Source organism: Falco cherrug, chromosome 4, assembly GCF_023634085.1.
Source record: "Falco cherrug isolate bFalChe1 chromosome 4, bFalChe1.pri, whole genome shotgun sequence".
Lineage (NCBI taxonomy): Eukaryota > Metazoa > Chordata > Aves > Falconiformes > Falconidae > Falco > Falco cherrug.
Window position 1 is genome coordinate 106,995,949 of NC_073700.1, and position 25,590 is coordinate 107,021,538.

The following is a 25,590-nucleotide window of genomic DNA, read 5'->3' on the forward strand; positions in this document are numbered from 1 at the left end:
TGCATTCTGTATGTTCTTAAAGTGTCTGTGTTTTTAAAGGTTCGATATATTATCTGCAGAATAAATTAAAATTCTGTTAAATTCAAAATATACACTTTAAAAGTTACTATGGCTATACTAAGGAGCTAAGGAAGATATTCTAATTCAAATTGCTTGAATACATCTTATCTTTGGGGAGTTTTAGAACTGTAATGGGCAAAACACCTAATGTCAGTATTTAAAATCTTATGGTTTTATTGCAAGTTGTCTGCCTAATAGGCCTACATATTTTTTTTTGGTTAGATTATGTTGAAAAGACAGCTTTAGAAAAATGCGTGCAAAAGGAAGACAGAAAGGTTTACCAAGTGCTTTGTGTCTGCTCCCAGGTTGTTGGTTTTTAGTCGTAGAATGGCAATACTAACAATATTGTTTACTAAAATTCAATCAGCACACCTGAGTAAGTCAAAATGAAAAGAATCCACAGATCTATAAATTTCTGTGGTATACATTACTTTTACATTTTAATCATATTGGGGTTTTATTACATTTATAACGTGACAGTCCGATTCAAGTAATTACGAAAGCACATTCTTAATTTTGTTATTTCAAACAACAAAAAAGTTGATTTGTATAATGATCATTAAGGCACCATGGTTCAGTAACTGTGCATTGGTTACAATGTTTTCATGTGGGAGCCAGGGACGGGGTTTTTTCTTGATGGTGACAGATGCTGAAATCTAATTTTATTCCATAAAAAAAGACAAACAAACAAACAAAAAATCCCCCAAACTCAAGAGCCCCAAGAGATAAGGCAAGTAGAGACTTGTAGTGTTATCTGTACGTTTGTTCTGTTTTGAGGAGTTACATTTGTGTTACCGGCTTACCCTGAGAAGCTGTGGCCTGCACATGCTAGTGTGAAGCAGGGAAGAAAGCAAAACTTTGCTGAAAATCAGCTTACGTTGCTAAAGTTCTCTTAAATGTAAGAAATTACAGTTTGCAAACACTGAAGTAATACCAACTTCTGTACCTCTGAGAGTCCCGTGCACTATAGTGTAAGGCTGTTAGCCTGCATTGTTATACCTAAATAAGTTTATAGTAGAATAAATAGGTGAAATTGATACTTTTCTGCAGCATCAGTCCCACCAACCGCTGTGTGTGTGACCGGGTAGGTGCTGAACACCCTCCCTTCTCACCGAATGCGAATGCCTGTACGTTGAAGGCAAGACACTTGGCTCTCACAGAATCATACTCTGATTTTTACTTTAGAATAAAACTAATGAAGTACTGCCCATACCTCCAGAAACCTCACCTAATTACAGAGAGTTTTGACCCATTACTTCTGAGCTGTGGCATTGTGTTGCCTAGTTTCCAGTCCTCCTTGTCCCGTTCATTCACTTTGGTTAGGCACTTAGCCCCTTGGAAATGAGTAGTTTCGCATGCAAAGCATGGAGGTGAAAATCACTGCTTTAGACCATGCTCGAGACTCCATCCGAAGCCATCAGGCAAGTATTTTGTGCAGTTGGTATTTTATTAGAAAGTGTTTGACTTTATGCCTTAGTATGCACCTGGAGCGTCCTCCTCCGAAAGTCTGCCTGGGGAGGCACGAGGCAGAGCATCTACCGCTCCTGAGTAGATGGGAAGGAGTTAAATGGGAAGGGAATGCTAAACATTGGCACTAAAATTGCTTTTGGCATGCAAATACCATGCTTTTCCTGACATAAATATTTTCAGAATAGGCCATTAGAGTTCAGGTATATAAAACCCTGCTTTTACTGGAAATTTTAATGTTGTAGTAAACCCAGAGATTTATAGTAAAAAATTGATGTCTGTTATCTCACTTTTATCTTTTTAACCAGCAGTTTTATAAATGCTATATCTTTGATCTGGCTTTTTCCATCTAGAGACTAAGCTATATACTCTATTAGGAAAGTCATTTTTAAACAGCTTCCCACACTGAACAAGCACGGTATTGTGGATCTGGCACGAAGATGTTACATGCCATTACTGCAGATATAGAACAACCTATTCAACTGTTTTTCCAGCTGGGGGAAAAGAAACCTTTTTATCACCAGGAGTAACCCTCTGGTAACAATGTGGCTTTAAGAGGGGGGTCTTGAAATTCATTTCCAAAGCTGTTTCCTCAGGGCGCTGCACCTCAGGCTGCCCCAGCGGGGTCCAGGCTGGGGGGCAGGAGGGGGCTCGACTGTTCAACTGTCACCCTGCGTCTCTGTCAAGTCTTTGTCCGCCTTTGTCTCCCAGAGCAGCTGAGTCACTTCCTGGGTTTAAATCTTGGCTTCAAAACCTTCGTTCCCCCTCCTTTGGTGTACAATGGATGCTCTGTGGAGCGGGGAGGGACACTGCACGGGAGACACGAGGTGGAAACGAAACGTGCTCTGAGGTCTGCTGTTGTTGCACAGGTCAACCTGGAAATATACCCCTTGCCCTGGTGGGAAGGCAAGATGCAGGAGTTAGAAAACATTAGCTGCAGAAGTACACCACACAACAGCCTCTTTTTTATTATTTTACTTTATTTTTTATTTATTTATTTTACCTTGTTTTATTTTCTTTTCCTCCCCCCTCCACTACGCGGGGGTGATTGCTCTGGCAGTTGAAGAGGTGCCATGAGCAGCAGGAGTCAGGATGGGATCGGGTGTCAGTGGGGATGGGAGAGGAAGAGTGTGAACTGAGAAAGCAAGACGGGCTTTGCGTGTGATCAAGAATGGCCCCATAAAGCGGCGTGTCATTCAGTGAGACTGTGAAATTTGGCAGATAGAGCTGATCTGTTTCTTTCACAAAATACTGTGTTGCAGAGTCATAGTGTGTTCTGTCTCACCCGGGGCAGAGGCAGAGATGTTGGGTTTTTATTGCAGGAACAAAATGAATGCTCAGAGCGCTCCAGGTCCTTCCTCTGCCCCATGTCTTAATTTCTTTCATCATATCTCTTCTCAGAAGTAAAGGTTAAAACCTCAGGAAATTTCCTTAGGAAGTTTTTAAAATTAATTCTCAGAAAGGGGGTAGAAAAATTGAGTTCAGTTATCTCACTTATTGCTCAGTCTGAGTAGACTTGGAGAAGGGCTGGTCTTGATCCTGGCCACATCCCACATTATTAGTATGACCTTGGTGGAGTGGGTTGACTTCAGGGAGTTTTGGGTTCCCTCTAGTACAAAGTAGACAGCAACTTCTTGAGTCAACAAAGATGCGCTGAAGAGAAACCTTAAAATCTCTGAGGTGGTTCGTATCTGTGCAATTGCCCATGGAAATCTGCATAGAGGGGGGGAAAAAAAAAAGCATTAAAACGTGAAATAGTTCAAGCCAAAGAAAAAGGTACAGAATGGAAAATCCTTAAGTGGTAAGAGGATTATACTGACCTCTTCAAACAGCTCCTTGGGGCCAGGCAGCCCTTTCGACACGTAAGGCAAAGGATGGATTTGTTGACACGCTGATGACAAAGTGTGCTTCCTGAGCATGCTTCTCGCATGGGGTCAGGGTGGCTCCAGCCTGAGGTTCCCAGCCAGGTGGGTGGCAGAGGAGCGGTTCAGATGCTGCTCACAATCCGCATAGAGGCTGTTAAAAGAACTGGTAGCAGCTTCAGAAAACGCTATATTTGAGCCCTGAGGAGGGCTTCCCTGGAGGGATGTGATGCACACCTGCCCTGTGTTGGTCAGGAGTTAATCCTTAACGCCTTCATGGCCTCAGCCTGCTGTGCGTCTTGGAGAGGTGCTGGGGCTGGGACTGCTGAGCACCTGGCAGGATGCAGCCCTGCAGGTGGCCAGAAGCAGCAAAGGGGGGTTCTTGGTTGCATGATTTTTGTCTGCTGGGAGGAGAACGAGCGTGTGGGAGAAGCAAGGAGAAGTACAAGTTTAAGTCATTAAATGTACAAATGAAAAAAGAGAGCCAAGTAGAGAAAGCTCTTTACAAAATACAAAATTCTGTTAAAGCAGCAAGACGGCTCAACATAAGGAATGTTTGGTACATGTTATTGAAACTGAAAAATCAGAGTATGGAATGAATTATAATTTAGCATAATCCATAATTTTACAGTTTTCATTTTGAATTATTTATCTTATATGATTTGATTAAAGATAAAACTGGCTGACAAGATCTTGAACATCTCTGCATATCTTAATGACAAATTAAAAAAGTCCTTGTTATAACTTCACCATTTAAAAATTTTTATTTGTTTTGTTTCTATATAGCTCCTTTTTATTTTTAAAGCCTATTTCAGATACGCATTGTGTACACGCATTCTATAACCCATCAGGCTTCAGTGTTGCCTCAGTACCTCTGATTCAGTAAATCAGATCATAGGCAGCATGCTGTCATATAATAAGGTGTCTGATCCTTATTACCAGTTTGTTGATGCACAGACTCCTTCAAATTGACCATTGCAACACATGGTTTCCCCTGAAACTAGCTGTGATAATTAGCGTGGCTCTAATGAGACAGAATGTCACTGATCTTGTGCTGAACTGTCGAGTATCGACGCTACGGATGGGAACTGTCAAAGCTTGCCATCTGTGACAGAGCTTGGCATATTCCATTTGCAAGGTAGAGCATGCTCAATAGACTGTTTTTAAACAAATGGTCCATTTCTTGATTAGGGCTCTGTGTTCTGTTACCGTGGAAGACTTTATATCATAGTTAAACTTTTTTCTTTCTTTTTTCTCCTTTTTTTTTTCCTGGGGTAAGCTTGTTAGGGAATGAAAATGTTACTAATTCTCAAACTGGTGCCTTCAATCTTCTGTTAGCATTTGGGGGAGAGGTGGGGGGGGAGCTGATCACATAGGTATTCTTCTTCCTTCCCCCGGTTACTCTAAAGTAGTTCTTCTAAGGCTAGCACTTCCACAAGGCTTCTACCTGATTTATTTTTTTTTTTAAGCAGCAAGGGGTAGGGGTGGTGTGGTTTTGAAGGATAGAGGAACAAAAATTAAAAAGTCTTAGATGACACGCGGCAGGAGCACGTGCGCCTGGGATGAAAGGTAGAATGGGTCAGGAGAGTTGGGCGCCCAGGCTCCTGAGACCAGCCCTGCAAAATGCCGTGCAAAAAGTCCAGTGCTGCTTATCATTCCAAAATATGCTTTGTTGCTTTTTATTTCCTCCTTCTCTGGCAGACCACACAGGGCTTGTTCTGAAGAACATTTTCACTAATCTGATCAGGCAGCCAAATACGCCGGGAAAACTGCTTTAATGATCCCACTAATTACCTCAAGTCAATATGAACTGTATTATTAGACTGAGGGAAAATATTCCATTAGGTCTCCCCCTTGGGAGTTTCTCCGCTTTGTGATGTCACCGAAGCCTTCGCCCTCTCGCTTGTAATTAATTTTATTTACACACGCAGGCACGCACAAGGTCACACCTGCACAACCGGAGCTGGCCAGGGAGCTAGTGGCACTCAGGCTTAATCAGATCTGTCATAATTACCATTCTGCATGTTTCTGACACACGCTGTGAAATATTTCAATTTAACTGCCGCTACCAGCACAACCAGATGTAGTGTGAGTGTGGCTGCATTGGAAATATTATTCCTCAGGATAAACTCTCTCCTCCTCCTTTTTCCTCCCACCCCCTCTCCCTTTTACAGCTAATGTGGCACAGAAGCTGATGTATCCTGTAAATCTTGAATGCAGCGCTAGATTGATAACAGCAGATTAGACAGTTTAACCACAAACAGCTTGTTCATTTTTCACAAATGAAAACCACATGTGGTGTAACTAAAATTTCAGGCGCTTTTTTTTTTTCCACCCCCCCTCCTCTTTGGTTGTTGTTTCCTTTTGTGTGTGCATGTGTGTGTGCGCATGTTAAGGTCTGCCTTTCGCTGTAAAAGAGTGAAATGAAAGAGTAAACATATAGGGGGAAAGAGACGCTACCGTCTTTGGAGTTTATTTCTCCATGACCTTTATTAAAAACCTTCCTTGCTTTGGCAAAGAAATCCAATATCGCACAGGGGTTTTGTCTCTCTCTCTGCGACTTTCCAGTCTCTGGGTTTTATGCCCGCTTATTAAAGGAGTCATCCTACTGTGCTGTTTTTCAAAATAACATGCCAGCAAACACCTCACTTTAAGAAGAGCTTCTAACCAAAAATGTAGTCTTCACTGCTACCTGGATTTAGTAGAAATAACATTTTCTGCCAAAGTTTTTCACCACGGATTTTGTCTCTCTGCTAACTCTTCCCTCTACTTCTTCCTTCAGGGAAAAGATTCTTTTTAGAAAAGAATCCTCAAAGTGTCTAGAATTTTGGCAAATGGAAAATATAATTTTTTTATTAAACCATTCCATTATTTCTTATGAAAACAGATTATTGTTAGTTTTCAGAAAACTAAATGTTGTCTGTAAATTGTCTTGCTTTTTTTGTAATTCCATTTTTTTTAGTTAAATTGTTCAGCTTTCCCTAATTAAGCAGCCTTCAATACTTAGTGAGGGGGTTTTTTGAAACCATCTACTCTTTAGTAGATCACTGTTGGCTACTTTTCCTACACAGAGAAAAAATTAATGCAATTTTAATAGAAAGCTTTAATTATAAGGTTCTAAAACAATTCTTACAGCAAGGAAAAAAATGTAAGTGTGAGAATGCAACTGAGCAGATTCCCCAAAAGCTGTTGCAGGTATTGTCAGGCGAGAGGAGTGGTGCAGTGCATCTGATAGAAATTCATCAAATCTAATCTGTAATAAGGCTTCCAGAGGAGGTTTTTTAAAAAAAAAGGAGCTTTAGTAAGAGATTGTTCTATCCATTGCCAGTGATTTGTGATGCAGTAGCAATATCAAAAGCGCAGGAGACTGTAAGACTCAATGTTCAATGTCAGTCTAAGAAAGTAAGATCGTTTTTGAAAGTCACTGAAGGCACAGCTTGTAGGAGAAAATTTGGCTACAGACTGCTGAATTTGGCCCCAGAGACTGCTGCAGAAAGGGTTAACGAGCGATGCTCATACCACTTCCCCAGCAGTTACTGACTGCGTTACTAATCCCCCAGAGCTGGGCTGGAGTAGGTTGGCGTAGGTGTGCCATTAGTGTCACTTGTGGCACGGCAGTGCCACCTCTGTACTGACTCCCCTGGGGTCCTCATGGACCTTGAGCAAAGGGGAAATCTCGTCCTGAGGGTGCAGCGGAAGCCCCGGAGGTGCTATGGCTGCAGGTACCTCAAAAACGAGTCTGGAGTAAGGTGAAGAGCAGGGCAGGGAGGGCTCGTGGTGGAAGAGATATTGCTGAAATGGACCGTCAGGGTTCTTGCAAGGGTCCAGAAATCTAGCTCTTCGCAAAACTATTTGAAACATGTCGTATAGTCAGGAAGCACTGGGTTGCCAAAATAAAAAAAAAGCATGGCACCCTCTCCCACCTCCTTCGAATCTTTTATTTTTAGGTTTTCTTTCTTAGGTAGAGGTGTTTTCATTCCTTTGCTCCAGATGCGTGAATCAGCTCTTCCCCAGGCAGCACCTGCTGTCTGCCTGACTAGAGGTGCTGTTTCTGGCAGGATGGATTTTCTTAATCTCTCTTCCCGCTTTCTGGATCCTCACCTTCTGTTTTGTTTTCTTCTTGCCACCTTTGCTAATCCCTCTCATTACAGTGCTCCTCTTAGCCTTCCTTTGACTTTTCCCCACCCTGTTCCTCTCCTGTACACACCATCCACTCTCTCCACCTGCTTCTTTCTCCGCTCCTACCGCTGTCTCCCACCTTCTGGCATCCAGTGCCACCCCGGGTGCACCCCGCACACGGTCACTTTGCAGAAGTGACCCTTGGTAAGAGGGCGCAGTGTGGGCACCCCGTGCCCTGGGGCTTTGCTGCATGGTGGGGAGCCAGGGGCTGGTCACCACTGGTCACCAGCGCTGCCGGCTTCGTGGGTGGAATATCATTCCGTTCCCCACGTGGCAACATGGATTTAGCTGGGGGAAGAGCTGGGTTCTTGGTTTCTCAGGTTGCTTGGGCCTGCTGTGGACAGATTGCCCGTTTGGGAGGCTTTTAAGATTGAGTATATCAGTGTTTTAACATGGAAACTAAAGCACTATTTTAAAAAAAAAAAGGGGGGGAGGGGTGGCGGGGTGTGGTGGGGGAGTTTGAGTGAGCCGTATGAGAGTTAATGATGTACAGAAATGGAAACAAAGCTGTAGTGGCAGAGCCAAGGAGGAGGAGGCTGAGGAGGCAGTGAGCAGCCCCGGGGTTCCCGGCAGGGGGGTGGGGGGGAAGCAGGGTACCAAGCAAACAGTGAGCCGAACCCCTAAATAAACAGGAAATGACAGAGTAAAACCCCTCCTGAAAAACCCAGAGCTGCTAAACACGTTGCCACAAAGATTAAAGGCATCTTAGGCAAACACAAATACACAGTAACCGTCCAAGAAGCAGTTTGATAAAGGAGTGACCGATGGCGATTCAGGTGAAGGGTTGCTGGGCAAAGGAAGAAGTAAGAAATACGGATACGTGTTTTCTCTCATAATGTTAAACTGGAGAATTTAAAACACATTACTCCTGAAAGAATGTTACAGGATTTCTAGGTGCTAGGTGAGAAAAGATACATTGTTTTGTTCCACATCATTTTTAATTTCATCGTTCCTGATAATTTCTCATTGTGGCCATCTCTTTTATTTTCTGCAAATTTAACCTCCAAGTCAAACTTCAGATTTTTGGTTAGGAATTACACCAGACTGTTGGCATGTAACAAACAGGCTAGGGCAAACACGCAGCTAGCTAAGTGGGGGAAAACTCCTGTTTGCAACTATTTACCTAATTCCAAATCTGCCAGATTTTATCTCAAAAGACATTGTTATTCAGTGGTCATCTCATTTTTATTCCTGTGCAGTGTCATGTTCCCTTAACTTCAGGATGGCTTTTGAGAAACATAAGAAAATAGTTTTCAGGATCTTTGTAAAGTAAAGGCGTTTGGACTGAGTGGACCGTAGCAGAATTCCCTGAAGTTTTGGACCCCAACTGAGCAAGATTTGCAAACATATCAGATACATCTATAGATTTACTAAGGTGACTAGGTATTATGCTGAGCCTGGTGCTTAGCATCTCTAGTATATGTAACATGCAAGAGAAAGCTCTGCTTTCCACTGTTTATATAAAACACAGTTATTTTTTTTAAAAAAGCTATGAAGGGCTTAAATGAGATTCTTTTTCTTTTTGCTGTGGGGCAGCCAGTTTGCTTCACCTCTGAGAAATCATTTGCTACTCTTATTTAACAGGAGGAGAGAGTTTAACTAAAGGCATTGAACCTTTTCACCTGGGCAATGGGCTGGAGGGATCAGGGCAGGAAGAAACGTGCCTCCATGCAGCGCCTGATTTAAGGGCAGGAGCTGCTGCTGAAGATGCTGCCTGGCTTGGGCTCAGCTGGGCTGGTGCTTTTCTTGGTCAGTGAGGAGAAGTCTAACAGTAAGAACTGCCCTCTCTAGGAGCTTTTCCCTTATTGTTCCATCCTGACGGCAAACTACCTGAAAACAGTCTTGTGTTGGTTCCCACCCAGGAAGGAGAAGGCCGATCTCTCCAGCTTCCCATTTGATCCAGCTTTCCTGTTCTTTTAAGTCTATGCCCTAAGCAACCATACCACAAGTAAGGGCATTTTAGCTTTCCAAGGGCTTCACTGCATTTATTTTCCCATGGGTGAGGAGGCACCGGTCTTTCACAGGTGTGGATTTTAAAAATATTTTTTTAAAACTGCATTGGGTAATGAGCATTATTCATTTTCTGACCGTTTCTGTGGTTAACAAAATCTGGAGGAAAGTCAGGGAGAAGTTTCTTTCCAATTTCCTTAAGATGCCTTTCACCCTTGGCATGATCAGAGCATTAAGCGTTCTTCGGGATGAAGCTGAGAGCCACAGAAGCCAGCTGAACTGCAGGAGACAAGTTGAAAGAATTTGTCTCAGAATGTTTAAATGTCTAATTCAAATCTATATGAAAACATATAGTTAGGCCATAAAAATGTGAAGGGATGTCTGAGAACGGATTTGAGCTGTGTGTTTTTTGGAATGATCTCGCTTGTTGGAACATCTTGTCAGCTGAACTGAATTTACAATGAAGTCCAAATATCTACGAGCCTGTGATTCCTCGGTGTGTGGTAGATCTTCCCCTGATTCAAAATGAATTCTGGAAAGAAAAAAAACATATGACAAGAAGCCATGGATTTAAATTACTCCTTCTGGGAAATTATAATCTTTTTTTAAAAAAATAAATCTAACAACTTGATATACACACATATAAGTAATTACGGAAGTGACACTTTGGCCCTATGGCCTTTTTACTGGAGGTCTTTCCCCCAAAGCAAATGTTAGATCTCTGTAAGCATTGTAATAATAAACATTTGCTGTTCACTTGTAAATTGATAGTAGTAAAAAGATTTTCAAAATTGCCAGGCTTTTTCTATTAAAGACTCTTCTCTAACTAAACTGCAGATATAGCTGCCATACAAAAATCGATTGCATGTTTAAGAATAAATAAATATGGGCTATTAAGGATCGTGGCTGGATTTAGAGTTGTATTTACTTTCAAGGGAAACATTGGTATTACAGTGAAATCAGTACTTCTCTCTACTTAAATAACAGATAAAGGGCCATATATTACCAGTCACCCTCTGTGAAACCCACTGACCCATTTTATATGCCTATACTATAAAAAGCAATGTACCAGACTAAGACTGACTTACTTAATTAGCAGTTGGTGTTTTTTGTTTAGTTGGTGGGGTTTGATGTGGTGGGTTTTGGTTTGTTTTGTTTTTTGTTTTTTTTTTTAAGTCCATTTTTGTCACATGTATCTCAGGTTTACAATGCCAGTTGAGTAGTGTGTGTGAAAGGACATGGAATAGAGCAAGGCAGAAGAATAAAGCTTCATCAGCGGGGTTTTTGCTTCTGTTACTTTTCCCTCTTCTTTTTACATATGAATGTAGTTGCATTTTATGTAAGGTTTTTAAAGACATGCGTTTTAATGTTTTTGGTTAGGGATTGTGCCTGTCTGTCATTGCTAGGTGATTGAAGGCAATACTGTAAAAAGGATACATTTGAACAAGGGAAAGGAAAGGTGGAAGAGGCTGAAAGCAGAGAAGCCAAGCTTGGGAGAAGCTCTTCATTTAGATCTTTTTAATTCCCTCTGTACTCAACTAAAAAGCAATGATGCTTAATGTTTTTAGTCAGTTTTAGAGTTAGGGGTTAGGGTGGTGGGTTTTTTTCCCATGAGTCGTTAGGACATCTCAAGTGCTTATAACACGAGGAAGTACCCACCAGTTTAGATACAGCCTTGGACCTTAATGTGTCATGTTTTTCGCCTCTTAGCCACTCGCTGTGGCTCCAGGTAGAAGGAGAGGTCTAATACAACAGACGAGGCTGTGGGAGCAGGGCCGTAGCTCTCCAGGTCATTTTGGTTCTGTACTCGTTTGCTGCTTGTCACTGAATTTTAGAGGTTGCTTTAGCAAGTTTCCTTTTCTTATTTATTTGTTTGGAAGTTTACAAGAATAGAAATATATATTTAATTTTCAAGTGTTACAAAAGAGAGAAGAAAAGGCAGAGGAAAGAATAGATGTTAAGAATCCTTTCCCCCTAAAATATCCAGATAGTGGATATTTTATATCCACCAAAAGGTTCTGGTGAAGCACTCTCAGTACCACTGCCAGCTGCTTGGTCATTTGTTTTTCACAACCCAGAGAAGAGGTGGAGGTAACATACAGGCAGATGGTGTAGCTGGATAAGATTGGTTTGATATAGAATAAGGTTGGATAAGAAATTTAAGGAAACTGCATAATCTGTTTCAGTATTCTTCAAAGGAAGTTTTTCCTGCCAGTGAAGTTTACCTTTCTTCTGAAAAGCCCTGTGAGGTTGGGGGGGGTTTGGTTTGTTTGTTTTGCTAAATCCCACCTATTATGATGGCAGATACAGATTTACTTAAAATTCACATCTGGCTTCCACTTTCAATGTTCTAGGAATGAAAGCCCGTAAAATAGATAAACCAGAAATATCTGGAGATAAAGGACAGCTTCAGGTTTCAAACTTCCTGTGATTTAGGGGAATGCTCAAAGGCAAAGCCTGAAACTTAAGGCTGATTAGTGTAAATAAAATACTAAGGCAACCATCTTTCTGGGGACATATTTTATCACTTTAGGCCATGTCTCAAGAAGAGGCATTCATATTCTGGTATCTCTACTCATCTTCTGAAACAGGCTGAAAACCAGCTTTTGCTTCTTGAATTAAAGATACAAGTTCTGTGAGAAAAATAACAAAATCCCAAAGTACTGAACATTCACAGCAGTTTTTAAAATTACTCAAAAGTTTGTGCCTCACAGAAGTCAATGAATGCTTAAAATTATTTGCAAATGTAAGCTAAGCTGGAAAGATTTTCACTAGCAAACGTGTTGGTCAGTATAATCCACCAAGTCCGGTACATTATTAGTTTTCCTGAAATTTTATAAAAATATCCAGTGGCCTTTCTTTTAATTGACTTCAATTCTGTGAAGCATTTAGCTGTATTCAGCTTTGCATAGGCGATAACCAGGACAATTTATGTTTTTTAGGAAAGCTAAGCCTGCAGTCAGAATAAATTTTCCTGCAGTCAGGAAATTCCAGAAGAACATTTAAGGCTAAAAAGGACCGCTGTCGTTATCTAGGCTTGTTCCTATGTCTGAACCCACAGGTATTTCACCCAGAAAGAAGGCAGATTTAAGTAATCTCAGCCTGAAAGTGAATTTGAATTAAATGCTCTGTTCTTACCCTGTGGTGGGTGTTCCCTGCTGTATTTTTCCAGATAATACAATGTAATGCAAACAACATTTCCCAGATAAATTAAAGCAGTGTCCATTGTTACTTATTTGTCATATTCGTTTGTGCTGAACTGACGTTTGTTTATTTTGCTTCTCAATGCTATATGTATGAGCTTACTGATTCAGAACTCCCTGAATTTTCGATCCTGTTGAACACTGTGGGAAATCTCAGTTGAAGGGTTTAATGCGTTTTCCAATCAATGTGTAGGGGAAATCTGGCCTTATCAATTTAAATGCTGGCGATCCTTTCATTGCATTATGGAAGAATCTTCTCTAAGCAGAGATTATTCTTAAGAACTTCATAACATTTAAAGGTTAATATGTTAGGTAAAGAACAATATCTTAAGACAAACATTTTTATTACAGGACATGAAGGGATAGTTCTGATTAAATTACACGATTATTTGAATGGGAAAGAAGACAAAGTGCATCATTTCTTGCCCTCAACTTTAATGCCTTTAATCAAATAATGACCTTCTGGAAATAGTTAATTTTAAGCATTTGGAAAGATCAATACCACTTTGCCACCAAAAAATGGCCCAGATGATGAAATTTGATGTATTTAAAGTACCATTTCACCCTTTTAACCTAGTAAATAATTTAAAATGCTTTCAGTACTCCTTTGCTACCATTATGTATCTCATTCAAACTATTATGACTTTTCCAAAAGCAACCTTTCTGTGCAATGAGCAGCTTATAAGTTTAATGCCCAAGACTAAGACTATATGCATATACGGTGGTGGTGATGTCGGCCTTTTTTCTTTGCTTCTGTACATGGATTCTGTTTTGAAAAAAAATAATGGAAATATCTATGATGAATGCAGGCACTTGGAACAAAAACGAGATTTGTGAAACAAGTTAGATGGCTTTTGAAGGGGAAAAAGTCAATATTTAAAGTTTAGTCCGTGAGTTCTTTTCCTTTGTTTTGTGTATAAGCTTTTGTGTTAAAGGTGAGGGATTTGGGTTGCTCAGACAATTAAGAGCCCATTTTGCCAAGTGTAATTTTATATCTGTGTTCTGTAAACTGGAGTGCCTTCAGCATTGTAAATAAAAAAAAAATTGCCCTCTATTAGCATGTTTGTGGGCAGATTAAAAACAGTCTTCATTAGCATAAGTAACACTTACAGATTCTTTTAAAAGTAGAAAATTATTTGCTGAATGATAAATTGCTAGCTTTATAGTTAGTTGCTGAAAATGTGCTCATTCAAAATGCCTACTTTAGTTTGTCTACAATACTCAATTTTTTTGAGTTAGAAGTACTGTTTAATGGATTATGTACTTAGTCTTTGTTCACAGTAGATGCTGAAATGCAATTCACACTTTCTGCTAAAATGTTTGTATCAAATACCTCCCTATTTAGACTGATTTCTTTTAAGACCATATATTTTTATTATACTGTATGCCCCAGAGAATGATGCAAAATAATCTTACATATGATATACCAAAGAAAACCTCTTCGTAATCTTACTTGGTACTGGGAAATTTTTTGCCTTCTTAGGTTCAAATTACAGCTCTTCTCAAAAATGTTGGAGCCTTTGTTAGTTATTCTGTGAGAAATCTTCATCACGTGGCAAATTATTATCACTATAACAAATTCACCAAACAAAAGATTTCAGTTGCTTCACCTTGAAGCCCTTTCTTCCCTGATGAGATGTGTTTGTTGCCGATTTGGAAAGCTTTGCCCAGAGAACATCTTTCATGATTGTAATGCTGCCCTCTTTGATCTAGTTACGGTTGGTGTTTACACCTTAAATGCAGATTTCAAATATCTTTTTTTTTTTTTTTTTTTTTTTTTAAATAAGAAAGATACCCGCATGCAAGGATAGTTTGTTTGAAACTGTATGTGAAAGAGCAGAAGATTTTATTTAGACACAGCACAGGTCAGACTGAATAAAATAGCGTTTGGATGCATAGATAAAATGCATAGATGCTTTCTTTAAAACAAGCATGTTCATGGGTCTTGCAGAGTCTAATGTTTGGCAGTTATCCTCTTTGCGCTTTTCCTGCAATGGTTTGGCAGTTCGGCTTTCACAGGTTTTTTTCCTCTAATGTCTTATGTTTCTTCACTAAATCCGTCTCAGAAAACCAGACAGAAGACTCTTATTTATTTTAAATATCTTAGTTTTAGCATCTTTTTTTTTTTTCGCCATTTTCTTGCTTACTGTAGCAAGACCTTTGCAGATGGTGGTTGGTTACTTGAAAGTGCATAACAGTATTTTCTTTGTAGCAGATGGATTTAAGACTTTTAGTTCCCAATAAATGTAGGTTTACAATACATAACTTTACAGGATTTGTGTTGTATATAACAGGTTTGAACATATTATCTCAGAATTCATCTGCATGGCATTTTCAGCTTATCCAGGGCCCATGCCAGTATTTTAAGTAATAGGGAGAGCATAGTGATTGATAGCAGCTAAAGGCGTGATTTTGAATAGAAACAAAGGTTTTAGAACAGAAGGTGTCAAATTAAACTTTGTCAGTTTGAAAAGTAGTAACATCCTGAAAGTTCTCCAAACATATTTACATGTGGCTAATGTTTATATTTTGCTTTGTACTCTCTTTATATTCAGTGTAATGTTGCCTGGCAAATTTACTGTTTTAAAATCAAGGTTGTTCCCAATGTCATTGTGGAGTTTTGGGGAGTTTGCCTTGCTGCATAGATAAATCAGCTTAATTATTTTCAGGCTGGTTTTTTTAACAACATACTATATGTGCTGTATAAACCGATTGTGATCTAATCTGAGTTATAAATATTTCCTTGTTGTTTTCTGGTCCTTTTCACTTCCTGTAAGACTATAAAGACAAAAAAATACCAGTGGCCCAAGCCCTCTTTCAGAATAATTTGTTTGAATTAGACAGAAATTGCTCTAGACTCAAATGAGTATAAGAGGAGATAAATCAACTCTGGTACATTCGCTTGTGAATTCAACTGCATTAACTACAGTATTCATACTTCTTTAGATCAAACAAACCCCAAACTTGCTAATTTTACAGAACTTAAAATTCACTATTAGTAAAGGCTGTATGATTACTTTTCCTAAAATTTACAAAAACATTTCATACATTCTCATTTAGCTGAATTTTATGAATGAGCTTTATGTCGTATACAGAATTCTGAACCAGAAACTAGATGAAATACTTATGGGTTTGTTTCTTGTTTTGAACCAAAAAGAAAGCATATTGGTACAAAGCTTTTAGTCTCTTAGCGAAGTAAGCCCCTACAGGCTCTGTTACTGCCCATTCACTATGTCATCTGAGAATATTTGTGAGATCAACTTTCACAAATATTTTCAAAAATAAACCATGAAGACCAAAAAATTATTTCTGACCCTTTAATTTGAGAAGAATTCTATCGGCTGTTTCCCATGTTGCCCATCATATGTTTCATCAGAGTATGTCTACTCCTTTAAAAATATGATGAAGCCAATGGAAACGAGACATTTTGGTAGATCAGCAGTTTGTCCTGTGTGCTGTGTCAGAAGCATCTGATTTCAGTATCTCAAAATTGCTGCTTCCCTGAAAGGCTAACAGAGACGTGCTTCAGGTTACAATTTATCAAATCAGTTTTAGGTAAGGAGTTAAAAGTATTATTTCAGTGCAAAAGTTGATAGAAAAATACTGGAAATATATTAGCCATCAGTAATTAATAAAAATAAGATCTGATCTAGTAAATATACAAACAGAAAAGACAGTAAGGGGAGAAGGAATTTCTAACTTAACAAAACCTGTTGTTATGAAATATGTTTAATCAGCATAAAATGTAATTGCTTAGAAATTATTTTTACTACTGGACATTTTAAAAGAGTTTCTACTCTTTTTTTTTTTTTTTCCAAAAAAAAATCTGTGATTGACAGGTCACCAGGCAAAATGTGTGCAGCTTCTAAATGCATGGTGCAGTTTCTTTTCCAGTCTGTCTCTATACCTTGGAGGGGTGTCATGGGAGGGGACAGGTTATCTTTTTTTTTTTTTTTTACTTTCACCAAATTGCCGTGATAGCCATCTCTGCTCTCTGTTTCACCACTATTAGAAAGAGGACCAACAGTTTTGATGTGAAGCAGTGCAGACTCCAGACAACCAAGGGACAATTTTTATGCTTCAGGGGCGGGCTGTTTGATTTTTTTTTTTTTGATTGATAACTGCTTTTCAATTCAAAGATCTAGATTTATTTCTCTTCTTAATCTTCTCTCCTCCATCCCCAACAAACTACCTATGCTTTCTGATTGCACTTCTTTTTAACTCACCACAGAAAACTAATACTGCTGTTGAGCTTAATCCAGCACGTATCCCCATGGAAGCAATGTCAGCAGAGAACCACGAGCAACACGTTGATTTTGTTAGGGGCAGGCAGGGAGAGTTTGTGTATGCTATCATATCCCAGGGTACTGTCTGATGGGGAGGGAGGATCCACAGACCCTTGTTACTGTTTTAAAAACATGCCATACGATTCCAGCTGGGACAGGCTGTATGTTATGTGCTCTATATGAAGACGTTTGGCTGCATTTCACGGTCAGCTTGCTAAACCTTGGGGCAATAGTGGGCATCCGCCCTTAGCATGTGGTCAAGGAACGGGGTGTACTCCATCCTTGGGATGCAGCAGGACCCTTCTGCTGCCACCACTCTCTTCCCTCTCTCCTCGCTCCCTAGCACACCTAGTGAGCACCAGGCAGGTTTTGGCACCAGTTAAATTTTTGCTTTCTCAGCTCTGCTACCACCTTCTCTCTAACATTTGTCATTTTGATTATTTCTGTTTCTCAGGGGCATTTCCTCCTGTGTCATTTGTTCAGTTTTCCACTTAGATCCAAGAGAATATACTTCAAATTTTTATATACACCTCACTAAATATTTTCATATACAATATGAATGCATTAAGATTATTTGTTTACTTTCATCTCTTCCTATCGTGGTAATATTTTTACACTGCATTTATTAACTGTTAGCTAAAGAGATTAATGTCTTCAAGAAAATACATATCTATATTGTATCTATGTATCCATTGTATCTACTAGTCAACTAGTCTGCATAAACCATTTTCAACTACCAGTACATATAAAAAGGATCTAAAAGCTTCTGTACATTTATATTATTTGTTGATTCAATAAAATGTCACATTATCTTTCCTACAGCATTAAGAAATAAAATTGCATGGACCTAGTTTTGAAAACAGATCCTTGAAGCTAAAAGAAAGGAAGTGTGCATGTTTTATACATGTAATATTTTGTTTCTAAATATTAATATACCAAAAAATTGCTGCTGATACACACTGTGCTTAGCTAGAGTGTTTGCATCTTCTTTTAAAACTACCAGTGCACAATTAAGAACAAAATTGTCTATTAAATTTTAAGAAGACGTAAGAAAACAATTGTTAAATTTGCAAGATGAACTTGTATGTCTCGTTTAAAATCAGATTAGCAACCGCTGCAGTTCTCGCAGGGGATTCTGTAGCCAACTTTGTAATATGTATCCCAAACCCACGTCTGCGTTAGAGTGGGTAAGCTCTTAGGCAGCGTGCTGTCCTGTGACGTGGAAATGGTATATAAAGGGTGTATCCGAAGCTGGAGGGGATCTTGCTGCAACCCCCACCCCCCCACACTTCCCCCAAGCTCTAATAGTGTAGGTAAAACGGAGCGTTTGTTTTTTTCTGGGTCGATGAGAAAAATCCTGAAACAGATGATCCTCTATCACTTGAAATAAGTTCACCTGCAGAGGCAGCTCTACTTGTAACAGATAGGAAGGAGGTGTTACTTGGCTGCGTCTAGTCAAAGGATTCCTGTCTTTTGAAAGGACATTAGGGAGCTCCTCAATTGCCATGATTTGCATTAGGCAGCCGTACACTCAAGGCAGGTATTCAAAGTACTTTCTTGGTTTGAGTGGTAGTACCAAAACTTTAAAAACTGCTCAGCAAGCAACCTGCTGGCTCCTGAAACACGGTGTCGATACTCTCGGATGGGTGTAGCCTTGCGTAAGAGCAAACAGGCGGCACAGAGAATATGCTGGTGTCAGTGACCCCCCCGTCTGCAGAGGGGAGCGTCTAAGGGATTCGGCCTTCATCAGCCGCCTCATTTCTAAGCAGGCAAAGGGCAGTGCTGTGGTGCGGGACCGACGGGAAGGTGCCTTCCGAAACGCTCGGGGTTAGCGAGGGTCCGTGACACTGCCCGGCAGCCTCCCGGCGTGTCAGGGTGTGCTTTAAGCCCAGCCTGTACAGCGACAGCCCTTGACTGCCGGGGGAGAGCGTGAGAGAATGCAGCACCTCTAAAGTACACGTTTCACCCTCGTTTTGCCCCTCGTGAAGTGAGGAAAAAAACTAATGTTTTGCTGGTGTTATCTTCAAGGGGTGGCTCTGTGAGCTGTTACGTTGGAAAGAAGATCCCTCACCAGAGAACAGGACCCTCTGGGAGAATCTCTCCATGATCCGAAGGTTCCTCAGTCTTCCTCAGCCTGAACGCGATGCCATTTATGAACAAGAAAGCAATGCAGTTCATCACCATGGTGACAGGCCTTCCCACATTATCCATGTGCCAGCAGAACAGATTCAGGTTAGTTTACCTTGGCCAATCCCGCAGAGCGCTAAGTAAATAAAGCTTTAAACGTAGCAAAGGAAATTAGTGTTGCTTTCCTCCCGGCCAGGCTAAACGCAGGTCTCCCCGTGTGAGATAAGAGCGCGCTGCCATCCGCCGCCCGAGTTCGAAGGAGAGCGTGGGACAACCCACGGGTTTTGTTTCGGTTCGGTGTTTTTTTCACAAACGTGCGTGGACAGGCTGGGCCGCGGGCCGGGCAGGGTGAGCTGCTGTGCCGGCCGTCCCCGCGGGCAGCAGGACCGACAGGCAGAGGCATTTGGCACCCGTTGTCACACGCCTTAACCGGCGAAGCGGGAGGACCTTGTGCTGCTGCTGGAAAGCTAAGCTCAAACCCCCAACAGCAGCGGCTCGCCCCGGGTAGGCATGAAGGGAAGGGGATTCCTCATCCCGCTTGAACCCCAGTTGAGACTGGGGGGAGTCAATGTTTGTTTGTTTTTCCTTCAGAGCCCCTCTCCCACCACCCTTGGGAAAGGAGAGCATAGAGGCGCTTTCTTACCAGGCCTGCTGACCGCTGGACCTTGGCTGGGTGCTGCTCCGCAGGTGAGCTGGCACAAGGGCACTGTCAGGGAGAGAGAGGAGGGGACGCAGGACCCACGCCTGGGGGCTTGGAAACAGCCACCCTGCTCCAGGGCAGCCCCGGGGGGCTGCACCCCCCCTTGGCTCGCACACGGCTGGCTGCTTTGCTGAGTCTTGCAGCTCAGGTCAGCAGTGCGGACTGCCGTCTCGCTGGGCTGGGGGCTCTGATCCTTTCTCAGGAAAGACCTGAAGTCAACCCATTAACTGTTCCCTCTTAAAGGGCAGCTATTACCCTCTGCTTTCCCAACCTCAGCTGAGACCCGGCGTATCGTTTGTATTACCTATACAGAAAAATATTTACAAAGCTAGGAAGTATAGAGTTATCTCGCAGCCAGAAACAACACGTGTGTATATTAAAGATAAAGCAAACTGAATAAGACAATCCCTTAGGATATCAAGTACTAAAATAATTGTGAAAGTCTGGAAACTTGCTGTTTGATTTAGCAAAAAGAGAGAGAAAGATCTATATTAAGTAATAAAACAGCACTTGTTTGAAAATGTACATTGTTTTTAATAAAATCACTTCTTAAGGGGATAAAAGGAGAAGCTTATGCACAGTATAAACATTCAGCCACTATGCCATTTACTTAGATTTGCTTGCCTTGTTGATAAAAGTTGTGTGTTTGATCTCACAAATATTATTCACATAAGCAGTTGCATTGTAATCTCTTAATATGACTTGTAAGAGTAAGGATTGGGAGATTGGACCTGAGTTTTGTCTCTGCTCTTCTACGTGGTAATTGTTGTAGGTGCATAAATACGTAGCTAAGACCCAAGTTTTCACACTGTATATACAAAGCCTCCAATCTTGTAACAGTTTAATGTGCTGGGAGTAGTCTTGAATCTCTTTGGGACTGAAGCCTTGAACGGGACTGCTCACTGACCACAGGACACAAAAGGATGTGAATAGGGATGAGGCAAGCGCCCTAACTCCACTAGTATTTGTGTCAGGTCTTACAAGAAGAAGATCACTTCAAACAGTGGCTTCTAAACCAGGTATTGAGACCTATGCTAAGTCTTCCACAACCACAACTGGCACGGCAAAGTGGACAGAATTGTAATTCCTCCGATATTTATACTATTCATACAGTATTTTGTGCTTCTTAGGGTCTGCATGTGAGCTGCAACTCGAAGCTTGGAAAGCACTACCAATACAAAAAAAAACCCCAAACTGTTGAGGGGAGGCTCGCAGAGGGAAATGAAATGTAGTGATAGCGACTGCTTGTTTTGCTGCTGCTGGTTTTTTAATAATAACTGGTGGTTTGTACCATATGACAAGAAATTTGCTGATCCAAACTATCTTACTAACCGGTGCTTCCTGTGCTGTGAAGCAAAAGATTTGTCAACAAAAACAGGAGCTGATAAATTTACTTTTGATTTTAAACATGATCTTACAGTGTACTGTACTCTGGTGGTAACCGAGAAAAACATTTCTGTCCCTAGGGCTCAGTGCCTCACCTTTTAAGAATGTTTCTGAATCCATGCTTGCAAAACTTCATTTTAAGCTCTTGTTAATAATTTACATCATGATTTGCTTTATCTTATTCTTCTGATGTGCACACTGGCTCATTTTTATTGCCTGAGTTTTTGGAATGCAGCATGTTCCCTTCTAATAATAATAGTGGAACTTATTTAGAGCTTTGCATCTTAGTGCTTTATAAATATTAAGTAAATAATACCCAGCACAAATACAGAAGCAGGTAAATTTGTTTGTTCCCCGTTTATACATTGGGATACTGGAACGCTGGCAAGACAGGCCCTCTCCAAGACCACGGGCGAGAGGGGTCAGAGCCAGAAGAGAAAGTACAGATCTCCTACCTCCAGATCCCTTTGTCCTTGCCACGGCTGGGTTTGGCAGCGTGACGTTAGGCACTTCCAGCTAATGCGTTCTGTCGTAACGTTTACAAGTTTGACAAGACTTCAGTGCATGTTAAGGGTCAGATAGCAGTGGGATATTTCCGCACTTAGCTAAAATGCTCTCCTTCTCCCCCATCCCCTCAGTCCCTTAGTCTAGCTATTGCTAGAGATTTGCAGCCCGTGGTTTTGGGCAGCAGCTGCTGCTGCTGGCAGAGCTCCTGTGCGTTTGCCCTCATCTGGCACTTTTCTCACTTTGCCCTTGCTACAGTTCTGGCTAAGCTGGTCAAGTTAATCCTATACTATATCATCTACTTAGCATTTTGTCTTGTCTGCACTTGACTCGTGGAGTATGTTCATTAAAATTTGTCAGCTAAACCTCACCGATGTCACGTCATTGGTGCTTTCAGTCAAACAAAGCCAGAGTGTTCCTTCTTCCTCTCGGTCTGTATCCCACCATCCCTTTATCCCCATCTCTGCTCACACACATGCAGACACATGAGGTATACGGAGAATTGCTAACTCGTATTTTAATTCTGGTTCAGCAATAATGGGCCTTTTTTTTTCCCCCTCTTTTTTTTTTTTTCTTTATGTTCTTTAAACTTACTAAGCCTTTGTTTATAGCTTTGCAATTTCCCTCCCCTCCCCGCCCCCCGGATTTTCTTGGTAACACAAAAAGTAAGTAAGAATACACGTACAAAAAAAATGCTGTGCTTTGTCTTGCAGCAGCAGCAACAGCAACAACAACAGCAGCAACAGCAACAGCAACCAGGTCCCAGACTACCCCCAAGGCAACCGACAGTAGCATCACCAGCTGAATCTGAGGATGAAAATCGTCAGAAACCCCGACCGCGAACAAAGATTTCTGTTGAAGCCCTAGGGATCCTACAGAGTTTCATACAAGATGTAGGCCTGTATCCAGATGAAGAAGCAATCCAGACTCTCTCCGCTCAGCTTGACCTGCCCAAGTACACCATTATCAAGTTCTTTCAGAACCAGCGATATTATCTCAAGCATCATGGGAAGCTGAAGGACAATTCTGGTTTGGAGGTGGATGTTGCAGAGTATAAGGAAGAAGAGTTGCTCAAGGATTTAGAAGACAGCATCCAAGACAAAAATGCAAACACGCTTTTTTCAGTTAAACTAGAAGAAGAGTTATCGGTAGAAGGGAACACAGAGATTAATGCTGAATTGAAAGACTGATCTAAAAGTATTATTTTCTTTCAACAGTGCCACTGGTATTTACTAATGAAATGAAAATTCCATCTTGTGTTCTGTCAAAAACCTTTATTATTCATTGTTTGGCCAATGAATCTTCCAAAACTTGCACAAAAGTTGAAAAAAGGATAATGCAGACTGCACTAGATGTTTTACTCTCTTTTACAAACTGCTTCGCAGCAACAGATGAAGCGTTGAGGATTGTTTGATATTAATTTGTGTTCACTGGATACACTGTGAGTGTACCCAATAAGCATGATACCAGTGATTTTGATTCTGGAGCCTTCAGACAAGCATTACAACTTTTGTGATTTACTGTTTTTCGTTTCTGTTTTGTTCTTGTTTTTCAATTATTACTGTAGCACTCCACACTTGATCTTTGGAAACTCACATTTATTTAAAAAAATAAAATAAAAAGAGTTTGTTACTCTTGTTCTATTGTATGTTACAAAAGAACTATAGACTGTGGAATGCAGTTTAAAGATAACATATGCCAACAAATGCCTTGTATTATATGGCACTGCCGTAATTCAGATTTGTTTTCTTTTGGAAGTAAAGGTCACTGTATTTTTTTTTTTTCCATTCTCATTGTTACATGGTTTTAAAGAAAATGAAAAAGAAAATGTGAAACACAATTTAGTCCTCATTATTTATTTGTAGATCCTGCAGCATCATGTTGTAATTAATTTTTTTGGAAGTTTCCGTTAAATGTAATATTGCTTCTCTTGTTATCATACTGATTTTTTTTTCTATTTATAAATGTATTTTGATGGGCAGTAAAACAAAGTGTCTTAAAAGTTTTAAATAGAGAAAATGTGCTTTACACAGTTGCCTATAAAAAGTGCTCTATGTTATCCAAGCAATTCATACTATAAGCTTCACTCTTATTGTTGTATGCAATTTTTACTATCATGCAAATAAGCTTAGGTAAATAAAACTAATAGATCACCTTAGAAACTTATGCAATTAATGTGAAAATAATTGATGTTTGCAATGTGTCTTCCTTTGGTTTACAATCAATTTTAAAGCTACAGCTGTATAAATTTTCTGTATAAAGGTGTATTTCTTTTTTATGAGTTTATTGCTATGAAAACACCAGTTATTTTGTTACAGCTGGCTGTTTTTATAAGTGTATCACAATTTTCTTTATGCAGAAATGTTCTGACTAGGAGTGGTTATTGACTGTAACTACACAATTAAAATTGTTTGTATGGTATGATATGGCAGGGTTTGTCTGCGTGTGTGTGTATCTGGGAGGAATAACTTGTTCTTAGTGCACATTGTACCTTCTTGCCACCACTTTGAAGACAACATTTCAGTTGTTCTTCTTTAAAATCACAGGCAGATTTTTTTAATGACCGTCTTAAAATTTGAATTTAGATAACATACTTCAAAAAGGAACACAGTTTGGTTATGAAAATCATAACCTGTCTTTTCTTGGTTTAAAAACTTGCCTGCCCAACAGAGATAGCAGGTTATTATTGAGTCAAAAGGCTATCAGGCATAAACATATTTACAGTTCCTGGCAGTAATGCACTTATAATGGATACAGCTGGTTTTATTTTACACTAGAATTATGCTAACACTATTCCTTGCACTAATGTATAAACATTAAAAAAAAACCATTAATAATCATGAAGTAAATAGGAAGGATGGGCTTTGCACATAGCGGTCCTCTTCTAAACAAGATTATTTTTAATGATCACTAATAAGGTTCTTGATAAAGCCATAATAATTGGTGAGGTCTGAATTTATGCAGGGCTCATCTCTAGGCTAAAGAGAAGTCTGCGGTGGAAAGCTGTGGAGTGCACACTGTTCTCTTCTCCTGGAGGAGAAACAACTTACACGCAGTGTGATTCGGGATTCGATTCTTCTAAAATGACTAAAAGTCTGCAAAAGTCAAGATGAGTTTCAAAGGCACAAATGACTCTCAGGTTGCAGCCAATTTCTAATTTTAGGTCCGTTAAGTTCTTTAGGAAAATACATTTTGGTCACCGAAGCAGGTTTTCATTCTACACATTCAAAACTGCTGCAGGCTGCCTAGGTCCTCCCTCAGCACCCTTGGGGTTCATTGAGCAGCTCCCAGCTGTGGCACCTTTTGGCTGCTCCAGGGACTGTTGGGGCTGCACCATGATTTGGGCTTGGCATCCAGTCCAGCTGAAAGAAAAGAGCCTTAGGAGGGACCAGGGATGTGTAATTTGGTGTTGCATTCCAAGGAAAACAGTCAAACTATACCCTTGCATAAGGGATGCGTAGTAGCTACAAAGCTATTGATAGTCCAAAGCCATGCTGGTTGCAAAAGGGAAAAACCTAAGCCTAGTCCAGGGAAGCCACTGTGGTCACCGTTGGATTTCTGCACTTATTTCAAATGGGATCGTTGCTCTGTACAGCCACACAGCTGCTCGGAGCCATTCACAGCCGTGGGACAGCATGAGATGTAGCCCAGGCAATGCACGCTGATTTGATGTAGGACAATGCCACTGGCACCCTTGGGGTGGCTGCAGTGCCAAGTGACCATTGCAATAGGACTGCCTAAGGAAAAAAAAAACAAAACCAAAACCAAACACTTTTAAACTAATATGTGTACCTATGCTGGGCAGAAAGGAAAGTGAAGGAAAGATTTTTCTGGAATATAGCTCTCCGCGCTAAAAGCTAATACTC

At 40.5% G+C, this 25,590-nt stretch overlaps 1 protein-coding gene across 5 annotated transcripts in view; it reads left to right on the top strand.

Annotated features, from left to right (window-relative positions):
- SATB1 (SATB homeobox 1) overlaps positions 1-24,148 on the top strand; it is a 95,183-nt gene extending 71,035 nt beyond the window's left edge. For 3 of the 5 annotated variants that reach the window (XM_055707933.1, XM_055707936.1, XM_055707935.1), the window contains 3 exons: positions 19,036-19,239; positions 19,726-19,821; positions 22,438-24,148. In XM_055707933.1, the coding sequence (XP_055563908.1) occupies positions 19,036-19,239; positions 19,726-19,821; positions 22,438-22,914 (777 nt within the window). In that variant the 3' untranslated portion in view covers positions 22,915-24,148. The remainder of the gene's footprint in view (positions 1-19,035; positions 19,240-19,725; positions 19,822-22,437) is intronic. The other 2 variants (XM_055707934.1, XM_055707937.1) reach the window with 2 other exon arrangements.
- Positions 24,149-25,590: the final 1,442 nt, after the last annotated feature.